Below are 10,783 nucleotides of genomic sequence, written 5' to 3' on the forward strand. Positions count from 1 at the left end.
AGTTCTCAGAGCATCAAAACACCTGACACCATCAAGAATCCTTGCACCAAGTACTCCCTTTTCAAAACAATTTAGCAGCAAAATTCACATTTCAAGGATGTCAGCATGTCCTGGGGCAATTCAATAAGCATTCAGATAAGCACCTGCTGTTTGTAAGTTCGATTTCCCACTTCCCAGCCGTGTAGCTTGGACAATTCCTCTGGAATAAGTGTCAATATACAACAGTCCAGGGTCCATACCCGACCCACCACCTGCTCTTAGAAATGAAGTTTTATGGAAAAAGGCTGTGTGATTCAAGGTTTCATAAGGTCCAGTTTTGTATCAGTGTTAACAATTTCATACAGACCTACAAAAACCAAACATAGCAACTGACCCTGTATTTGAGAAGTTTACCCCAGCTCCACAAGACTTCAAAGGGAACATTAGTATAATATAAAAAAACAAAACAAAAAAAATGAAAACTGAATGTCTGTCCTATAAATCAGAACTGTCACCAATTCCCACAAAGGACTCACATCCCAGTCTGCCTAGCCAGCTGTTGGGAATGTAGGCAGAACTGAGACGCAACGACCACATGCTCTCCCCTTTAGCTTTGTCATCCAGACAGTGGCAATAGAGCAAGAGCCACTCGGTCTCTGGCTACCTTGAAAGAGGCTGCACTGGTACCCACAACCAGGAGGCATTTCAGATGAGATACTTTTATTTCTTTTCATGCCTAAGTAAGCCTGAGTGACTGATGGCTGAGTCTCATTCTTTCTGATTGTTTCGATGTCTCGACCTTCAGAGCCGGAAGAAACATTTACTTTTACATAAGAGTGTAGAGAGTGCCTAAGCTTTGGCAGCTGACTTATAATGGGTCAGAGTGCGGGCAGAAGGATCAGTGGCATTGATCCACTTAGGCATCCAATAATGAGTCAGCCAATCAGCCCGGCCTGGGTAATGGCGTTCAAAGATCTGACGGTAGAAGTAGCCTTCCTTAGTTTTGGGAGTATTGAAGGGGAACTTCTGGGAGGCTGCAGACATCATCTCATCATCAACCTATAAGATAAAGTAAGAACATAAAACATTTCCATGTGTATCTGCTCTGATGGAGACCAGAGTTACTTCACTTGCTATGAAGTAACAAGACCCTTTACGTCACTCATTATTTAGAAAAATGCCAAAGCAAGCCATAACAAACAGACAGTGACTTTTTAAAAGCTCTCATGCATATTCATACTTAGAGGCTCAGTGTTTTGACTCATTTGTACTCATCAGGTACCCAGACGTGCAAAATGATCAGCGATGAATTGGAAATCTTCCCTCTATCCCTTTTCTTTTGATCAGCAATACTACTTTATAGTCCTTCATTTTCCTTAATTATTACATAATGCCTATAAAAGACATATTCCTTGCAGGAACTCTGACTCTCCTTTAGATACAACTATTCAAACTAAAGGGAAACAGAGATCCCAGCTCTCTATTAAACTATTACTGTTCCAGAATATATCTTTAAAGACAGACCTGATGTTCAACATAGTCCTGTAAAATCTTGAACCAGGAGTTCTTGACCGAGGTGATCCCATCACTGAAGGCTTCTTTGGGTCGCCAGAGAATCTCTTTGGGTAGCAGGTTGGAGTCCTCAAAAGTCTCTCTCAGGAGATGTTTTTCTATGCCATTCTGACAGGAGCACACAAGGAGGGTCAGTGAAGTCACCGGAGGAACCAACGATATTTGGGGGTTTTATCCAGGGCTGATTTACCTACTTTTGGAATTCTCATATCTGGCGGCAGAGACAGGTAATAGGAAGAAAACCGATGATCCAGAAAGGGGACTCTCAGTTCGAGACTTGGGGAAAACAGAAGACAATCTGAGTCAGATGGTTGGCACGGCTTCCTGACAACCACACCAGACTGAGTCATGGAGATGAAAGAGTCACATTCTGGCCTCCTAGGGACCACACTGTATGATTAGCCATATACTAATGTTTTTACTTGAAATAAAACCAGCATCTAGGGAGGGAAGCTTTCTGTTTTAAAGTATTTTTTTCCTTCTGTGCCTATGAAAAATTACCTGTTTCTATAAGATGTTAATTATCATGAGTGACCTGGTCATGAGGGTATATGAATATTCATACCATCATATGTACAAAAGTCCCAGTGACACTCGTCAGGACATGCAGACAGGTCATAACTATGATTCCAGCCCATTCGTAAACCAAATATGGTTCAGTAGAGGAACTGAAAATGTTGAAAGGCAAGTCTTTATCCTGCACAGTAAAGGTCTTCTATTCTTCAACAAGCCCATTTGACCATGGAAACCCTGGGCAAGAAGAAATGGCTCCAAAGAAACTTATTTTTATTCTATAACCCTATCAACAAATGAATGAATGCATGAAGATTGCATGTCTCCTCCCAGATGCAGCAAACTGGCTTGGCAGGCACATAGTATTTGTTACCTGGAGCAGTACTCCAAATGCTCTAAAATGTTTACAAGGAGCCACTGCAGCCTTCCGTCTAAGCCAGAAACGGCCCATTACTGCTATGATCTAGTGACACAAAACCTGCCTGGCATACCCACAGGACATGATCTCTCCACACCCCGGTGATAGTGTCCAGGCCATAGCACAGCTTTTAGGGGACAAACTTTGCTGAAAACTATACTTTGCAACCAGCCGAAAGAAACTCAAAATGAGCAACTGATCTCATTTAAGCTCCTTCCCCCTTCTCCCTTGTTGGTTTTACAACTGATTTTAAAGTTACCCGTGTGCGGCAGTAGTGCGGTCAGCCCGGAGAACATCAAACAGGTAGAGTTCCTTCAGCAGTCTCTCACTCTCCTCCTCGGCCTTCTCAGGAGAAGGAGCCTATTTAACAAACGAAGGTGAGTGACTTGCTTTGGCACACAGGCAGCCTTCATTTTTCCCTCTTACATATGAAATAAAGAAGGAGTAAGGCAGAAAGCTTAAGAGGAGGGTAAAGGATGTGAGTAAATGACTTCAGAGGCCAGCAATGTTTTACAAGACCGACCCATCCATCCTCCAAAGTGCTTAGTGTGAAAACAAATGAGTGCCCTGGGCAACAGACACAATGCCATTCATCCTAGCACTTGGGAAGCAGAGGCCAGTCTGGTCTATAAAGTGAGTTTCTCAACAAACAGAGCTACATAATGAGACCCTGTCTTGAAAAAAAAAAAAAAATCAATAGACAGACAGTCAGACAGATAAAATATAAAAGCAATTCTCATGTTTAAGAATAAAAAGTATCTGATACTATTAAGTCTTCTTTCTCCTAAAAATAGACAGGCAGACAGACAGATAGATAGATAGATAGATAGATAGATAGATAGATACCATCAATTCTTAGACACAAACACAAATACACTCTAAAAATATTACAAATCATAAGGACAGAATAGAAAGAGTCAAGTGACTCTGACTTTTCTTAACTTAGCCTGGCCATCTTTTCAGTTCAGAGTACTTACCTTGTGGAAATATATATAGCCCTGTGTAAGTTCATCTGACCCCTCTCCGGAGAAGATCACCACGCTGTCTGTGTTCTTCCGAATATACTTGGAAATTAAATACATACCTTAAATGAAAGAGAAATTAATGGTGACGTCATTGTTGTCTTCTGGAGAGCCTCAGAAGCAACAGCAGGCTGGAGTGTCTTGTTGGACTGACTTAATGTAAGTATTAAAGCAGCTTCCAAAAGGATCGCAAATTTATAAGTCACCTACATGCAGTCAATCCAACCTAAGCAATAAAATAGCCTGCAATCTACTGTCATGTTTTACAAACAGGTTGCAAAGTTATGTTCTTAGAACAAGACTTTCTATGTTAAATTTTTGCTAGATTGAACCACTTAAATACCTGAATACCATGGCATATATACTAACACAGTAGAGTAAGGCGTGGGCCTTGCAATGCTTTGAATGCAGTTTGGTCTCCATGTGGTGATGTGATCCATGGTGGAGAAGTGGAAGATAAGGTGTGGTTGGGGTTCCTTGGTCCTCAAGCATCTTGCCTTAGAAGGCATTACGGCAATTCCCTTCATTCCATTCGAATTCTCCTGATTCAATTATTTAGGACAGAGCCCGTCTCTTGTCTCCAATGCCTGGGATCACTATGAGATCCCTTCCTCATGTGCCACTCCTGATGCCACCCACCAACGTGCCATGCTGTTGGGCTTTCTAAAGTTTCTCATCTGGCGTTATCCATTATTGTAACAGAAAGCAGACTAATGGAAGGAGCTTACTTTTAATTGTTTCGTTCTTTTCCACTTCCACTCCTCATTTCCAAATCCCACATTTGATTAAGAAGGCTCTGTACAATATTGTGCTATGTCTACTTGGTAGACATAGCTCTACAGTACCATCTGTCTCCTCCAATCTCATCTTTATCCTTCTTAGGAGAGACATTCTTCAAACTCTGCTTCCACCTCATAAAAACTTAACCACAGATGTGCTATACGTGTGCGTATTTAACTATGATGCTTCAGGAGGCCAAATCACTGTAATACCCATGGTATTTTATCGCACTCCAAAGTGAGTTTTTAAAAAGACTCACTCAGCTAGTAAAATTTTAGAGGTTCAACATTGGGTCTGATTTGTGTTACATTTCTAATCTTTGAATGTGTGAGCCAGGTGGAGTAGTGTTGTTTGCATGACAGTAATAGCTAGTAACTGGTAAGCTGTGTGATGGATATTTATAATACATCTACATGAGGACCCGTTAGAGAAAATGTTCTGTAACATGGACCGATTTCCCCATTTTATTAAGAACAGTGTTTCCTCATTATTCCTTTGGGATTGGTTCTGGGAACCAATCAGTTACACATATCTTCAGATACCCCAACTCCTTATAAAATGATAGTGTTTGCACACAACCTACACACATATACAGGCCTATCTCGTTTTACTGTGCTTAGCTTTACTGTATCTCAGAGGAAGTTAATTTCTTACAAATGAAAAGTCTGGCAATCCTGCACTAAGCAAATATACTGTATCATTTTCCACAGCTTAAATGATCAACAACCATAAGATAGTCCTAAATAAAGGTACTTAGTTGACCATAGTACGCTGTAGCCATAGCTTTTACATGCACTAGGAAGCACACCAGATTATTATACATAATAATATTATGTACTGTGGCCCAACTATTATCATCCAAGATATTTTAAACAGAGAAGATGGGAGAAAAAGGGGCCAAAATATATGTCCATTCTATGGTCATACCATATACTGACAGTCCAGCAATCCCCCTGCTTCAACCTCCTGGGTGCTGGAATCCTGGTTATGATGAGGTAACAAAGAATTCATATGAAGTATGGGAGACAGAACCTAGCATGAAGTATGTGCTTAACAGATGTGAGCTGCTTTTATTTTTATGAAGCATTCTTTAAGACTATAGGCCGAGCTGACCTTGTAAATTCAGTGTTCAGATGATCTGACTATATTCATTAAGCACTTCCTCCAGTCGAAAGAAATTCAATTTAAATGGTCCTATCAATATATTATAGTATTATTAAAATATAGGAACTTTGCTAGTGTTCATACTTAGGCAATATTTCTTAAGCTGAAATCATGTTAAACCTTCTACTGTTTCAGTATTAAAACGCTTTCCCTATAATAAAATCCCTTACCCACGGATGCTCGAACTGTCGTAATATCATAAGTTTCCAAGGAAAATATGACTTCATCCAGGGCCTGAATGCCTTCTTCAGAGTTAAAAAGGACTTCATGATGCTCGCTTCCAATATAATTTGCTACCTGATTGTGAAGAAAAACTCCATATATTTGTTAAAGAACTACTTTAGAAAATGAAACAGGCCAGTTCCTCTCAAGGTAAACACGGTGAAAAGAAACAAAGCTGAAGATGGCTCAAGGTCTCTCCAGACCGCCTTGGTAAGGGGCGGTGCAGGCCTTTCAATAAGAGGAGGTGCAGGCCCCTTCTGTAAGAGGCGATAGATGCAGACACAGCCACATGCCACCTAAAGCAAGCCAGGTGCCTCTCAACCACACTGACTCTCTCCAAATCAACGCTACAGACTGACAGTCCAGAGTCCCAGTCAGCACACCACTCTCTCCTATTTTACTTAACCTGCCTCATTTCTCCCTTTTGAACATCATCTCCCTTGTACTGTACTGAAATGCCTAATTTTATATCCAGCATGGTATCCCTACACATATAGCCTTTTCCGGTCGAATTGGAATTCTCCTCTAGGCTTCTCTCAGTCATTCTAGGTCTTTACAGAGCAACACCCCATCTTTACAGAGCAACACCAACACACACAGCATTGCATGTACAATATCTGCTTGCTTCATAAGAAAACAAGATGCGAGCTGATATCCTGGCACCAGTTCCTATCCTGGTTTGTTCTCTATGGCTTGTCTGTCATAAAGATCGTGACCAACATCAACTTGGAAAGGAAAGAGTTTATTTGGTTTACCTATTCTGAGTCATCACTCAAGATGGGAAATGAAGGTCCAGGAGCCAGGGGGAGCAAACCAATAACTAGGCAGTGCCCCTCCATGGTCTCTGCTGCAGTTCCTGCCTACAGGTTTCTGCCTCAAATTCCCACCTAGATTTCGTCAGTGGACTACGACTCGGGATACGTAAGCCACGTGAATCCGTTCCTCACCCTGTTGCTTTCCATCATGGCCTTTCTCACAGTATCAACAGGCACATTAGGACGACTTCAGCTTGATTTTCATTCTAACAATTGGGCTAAGTTCTGAGTCTATACGATGGGCAGGTTGTGCCGTACCTTTCTAGCGGCCAGTAGATCGGGGCTGTCCTCCATGCCAATAGCAAATGTCTGGAGAGGATACTGAACTTGGGCCTCCTTGAGCTGCTTCAGCAGAGAGGCAGCAACCAAGCTCGAGTCCAAGCCCCCTGCAGCATGAAAATAAACTTGATGGTTGCAGGCATACATGAAGCAGGGCAAAGATAATCACACACCTGCTAAACATCTGGATCGGCATTTGACTATGAAGATCTCTGAGTTTTATAAACAGAAATCAGCTTTAGTAAGATTTATAGTGAAGTGAAATGAAGTGTGTGTGTATGTATATATGTATGTATATATGTGTGTGTGTATGTACACATACATATGTATGTGCATGTGTGTGTTAATACATACATTTTATTGTCCCCTTACAATGGCAACTGCATCTAAAGTGGCTTAGAAGATCAATACACAGGATTCTAAGGGATAAGGACCAACAAACAGGTCTATAGAAAATGAAACATAAAACTATATAGTAGGCCTTTAACATTCAAAGCTCAGAGCCAGCTACAAATCATTTCATTTAAACACCAGCAAGATGTTTTTATTTTTTAAACTGACTTCACCTGATAAAAGGCAGCCAATCCTCCGGTCTGTCATCAAGCGTTTCTTGATAGCGTTGTCAAAAAGGATCCGCAGATTGCTCTTCACGGTCTCTATCTCGAAGCCTAACAACACAGAAAGTCAATGGAACCGCCGCAGACAAGCTGAGGCTAAGCTGACTGAGATGAGGCAAGCAGTCTACTACATCATCGTGATGGCTCTCCCTCACTCACGGAGATCCCTCCACCTCCAAATCAAAGAGGAAACATCTTAAAACCAACATCACTGAAAACGGCGCAAACGGCCCTGGGTTGTCAGGGATGAGCTAGAGTTCTGGGGTTCGGTCATGGGCACTAGTCACCTGGGAAGAGTTTCTCCACGCTGTCATAGATGGCATGCAATGGTTCATCCGTACAGTGATGGTATTTGACCATTTCCACAGACGCAACTTTGCCATTTGGTTTTAAATCCAAAACTTCATAGTGTCCAGGAAGGAAGGGCTCCACTTTTAAGAAGGGAGTGGTGGAGTGTTTTAAGGAAACAAGGCCTACAAATGGAAAACAGCAACGTATGCAATTAGGTGCTTCTCTGCAGCCTGTGCAGTGAGCTAGTACACTACAACCCATACTTTCCCCTTTAAGTACAGATGCATATCCACTATACAAAAAAGGTGGGAGGGGAAATAATTACCCCATACCCTACCATCTCTCCTGAAGAAGCAAGAATGACATGGAGACAGAACACAAAACTGCATGGATTTGCAGTCATTTGATGCAATAGGAAGATGATTCCTTACGAGATCATTTCCTAACATAGCAAGATAACGATTCCAAACATCACCTTTTAACTAGGGTATGTCTCGTTGTTACAATACCATCCTCTGAGACAACCCTCTCCCACCTGAAAGGCCCTGATACCTTTATTAAAATGAAAGTCTTCATCATCTCACTCCTTTACCTAGCTGAATTTCCTGAAGCCTATCTTTTAGACATTTATAAAGTTTTCAAAGAAAAAAACTTTTTAAAGGGAAGGCCTATTTTCTGTCAGAACATAAACAAGATGAGATATAAATCTGAGAAAAAAGGGAAATCAGAATGTTAACTTCATGTTAACTTGCCAAGCCTTCTGGTCATCAAGGTGGCACGGCATTTTAAGAGAGACCAATGGTTCTCAAGTCTTGACCATGTAAAATGATCTACTACAGGTACTCAGAAGCCAGTACCCTCCCCGTCATAGCTGTCATAGAATGTGTATGAGAAAGCCATAGAATGTAGGTTTAGGCAGTTCTTATAGGCAGTAGCTACCCTGACACCACCGTGATCTGCACAAAAGCCAATGTTGTGTAATAAATCGATCAACAGATCGATTTATCTACCTACACAGATATTTGTTATAATGTCCTATGAGTCTTATAACCCAATCTGTGTACATTGAATTCAAAGGTCAAAGGAATGCAGTGTGCTCACTAGCTGGCAGAGCTCGAATGCTGTTCACCCCTATAGAAGATGCGATGCGGCCAAGTGAAAGGTCGTAGTCAGATCCCCACGATGAGATGTTTTTAAAGTCTGGTTAACAGGAAGCAGCAATCCAATGGGATCTGTGTGGTGGATTCAATAGGACCCCTACAGGGCATATCCACTCGGTCCCCAGTCGATAGAACTGTTTGGGAAGGATTAGGAAGTGTGGCCTTCTGACAGGGACATCACTAGGGATAACCTTTGAGGTTTCAAAAGCCCGCATCATTCCCAGTCAGCTCTCTGCCTCATGCTTGTGGACCAAGATGTCAGCTCCCAGCCACTACCTGCCTGCTGCCATGTTCCCTATCATGACCTCATAGACCCTAGCCCTCTGAAACTCTAAGCTCCAAATAAAGTCTTGTCTTGGTCGTGCATTCTTATCATTTTAATGTAAAGGTAACTAGGCAGTCTAGAAAAGGACAGAGTTAAGGACGCAGAAAACAAACTGCAGAGAGTAAACTGTTGGTGGGATTCCAGTTCCGTATCAAGCCATCATCAGGTCTAAAAGTCCAAAAGATAGCCCACAGAAGCAGGAGTCCACCCTGCTTTATATCCCCTTTGCCAGGTTTCCCTGATGGGATTTTAGGTAACTGATGTAGAATGCCCTATGCTGTCTGCTGATAGACCAAGGGAAGCATATTTAATACCCACACTTTGGTTAGCATGCAGATCAAGATCCTGGTTTCAAGTAATGTTAAATCTGAAGACTAAGTGGCAAAGGATTCAAAAAATGGCAAACTACACTACAGAAAACTTGCTCTCTAGGTAAGAGACCAAAGATGATTACAAAGTTTACTGCCAGAAAAATGATGCTAAGTAGGTGTGTTATACTGAGTATAACAAGTAAGGTATCTATTGCTATAATAACATACCCAAGATAAGAAATGGGAAAAAAATATTATTTTAGCGCAAGCATTTGAGCCACTGTGACCAAGTCCGTGGTTGCTTGGCTCTATCTATAAACCATGGCAGAGATACTTTGCATGAAGAAAAAAATGTGCTCACCTCCTACAGGCCAGAAGAATCGGGGGCTGCAGAAAGACCGAGTGAATTAGGTGCCTGCCAAACCCCATGCTAAGCAAGCATGAGAACCTGAGATTTAATCCCCAGGCCCCATGGAGAACCTGGTAGCAGTATCCTGCGTCTTTATTTCTAAGATAGGTGGGACAGGACAAGGAAAGCAGGGGGAGCCATGGAGCTCAGTGACTAAATCAGGAACATGAGTGAGTGAGTTCTAAGTGCAAAGAGACCGTGTCAAAAATTAAAATGGAGCCTGGCACGATGGTGCATATCTTTAATGCTGGTACTCAGGAGGCAGAGGAAGGCGGATTAAATAAAATAAAATTACCATGTGTAATGTTAAGTCTCTGGTCTCGACATGTGCGTATGTATGAGCACACATGTATACAACACACATACACACATGAAAGAGGAAAGGAGTGACTAAGATTTCAAATCCTATTCATACTGAGTATTCATCTCTCGTCATTTTAAAGTTTTTGATTGACACCTATATAGGATTTTCACTATGATCCAGGAAGAAACACAAACCAAAAATAGTTAAACTCCATGATTACCTTTAGCTTCTGAACACACAGCCAGAAATCCATCTTCTGTCATGGCTTTAAACAAGGGCCTGACTCCATAGGTATCTCTCCCCAGAAATACTTTCTTATTGGCAGTGTCCAGTAAGATAAATGCAAACACCCCGTCCAGCATACAGATGGTTTTTTCGATACCTCCTTTGTCATAGAGGTGGAGGATTATCTCGCCATCCACATTGGTCTGATATTCAAATTCAAAACGTTGCTGTAGCTTAAGGAAGCAGAGCAAACAAAAAGTTAGTATCCTTATGGATCCTGACCCAGTATTGTGTTCTATCATCAGTTTGTGTGCATTGGTGGTTTCAAAAAAAGAAAGAAAGAGAGAGAGAGAGAGAGAGAGAGAGAGAGAGAGAGA

The 10,783-nt window shown here is 41.6% G+C and overlaps 1 protein-coding gene across 3 annotated transcripts in view; it reads right to left on the minus strand.

Moving 5' to 3' along the window:
* Window positions 1–678: 678 nt before the first annotated feature.
* Window positions 679–10,783, minus strand: part of Asns (asparagine synthetase (glutamine-hydrolyzing)) — a 17,828-nt gene continuing 7,723 nt past the window's right edge. For all 3 annotated transcript variants that reach the window (XM_021164603.2, XM_021164605.2, XM_021164604.2), the window contains exons 3-12: window positions 10,402–10,639; window positions 7,669–7,854; window positions 7,331–7,432; window positions 6,744–6,871; window positions 5,619–5,745; window positions 3,460–3,566; window positions 2,742–2,842; window positions 1,746–1,827; window positions 1,504–1,659; window positions 679–1,038 (exon numbers count right to left, since the gene is read on the minus strand). In XM_021164603.2, coding sequence (XP_021020262.1) covers window positions 829–1,038; window positions 1,504–1,659; window positions 1,746–1,827; window positions 2,742–2,842; window positions 3,460–3,566; window positions 5,619–5,745; window positions 6,744–6,871; window positions 7,331–7,432; window positions 7,669–7,854; window positions 10,402–10,639 — 1,437 coding nt within the window. In that variant the 3' untranslated portion in view covers window positions 679–828. The remainder of the gene's footprint in view (window positions 1,039–1,503; window positions 1,660–1,745; window positions 1,828–2,741; window positions 2,843–3,459; window positions 3,567–5,618; window positions 5,746–6,743; window positions 6,872–7,330; window positions 7,433–7,668; window positions 7,855–10,401; window positions 10,640–10,783) is intronic.

The sequence above is a fragment of the Mus caroli genome, chromosome 6 (genome assembly GCF_900094665.2).
Source record: "Mus caroli chromosome 6, CAROLI_EIJ_v1.1, whole genome shotgun sequence".
Lineage (NCBI taxonomy): Eukaryota > Metazoa > Chordata > Mammalia > Rodentia > Muridae > Mus > Mus caroli.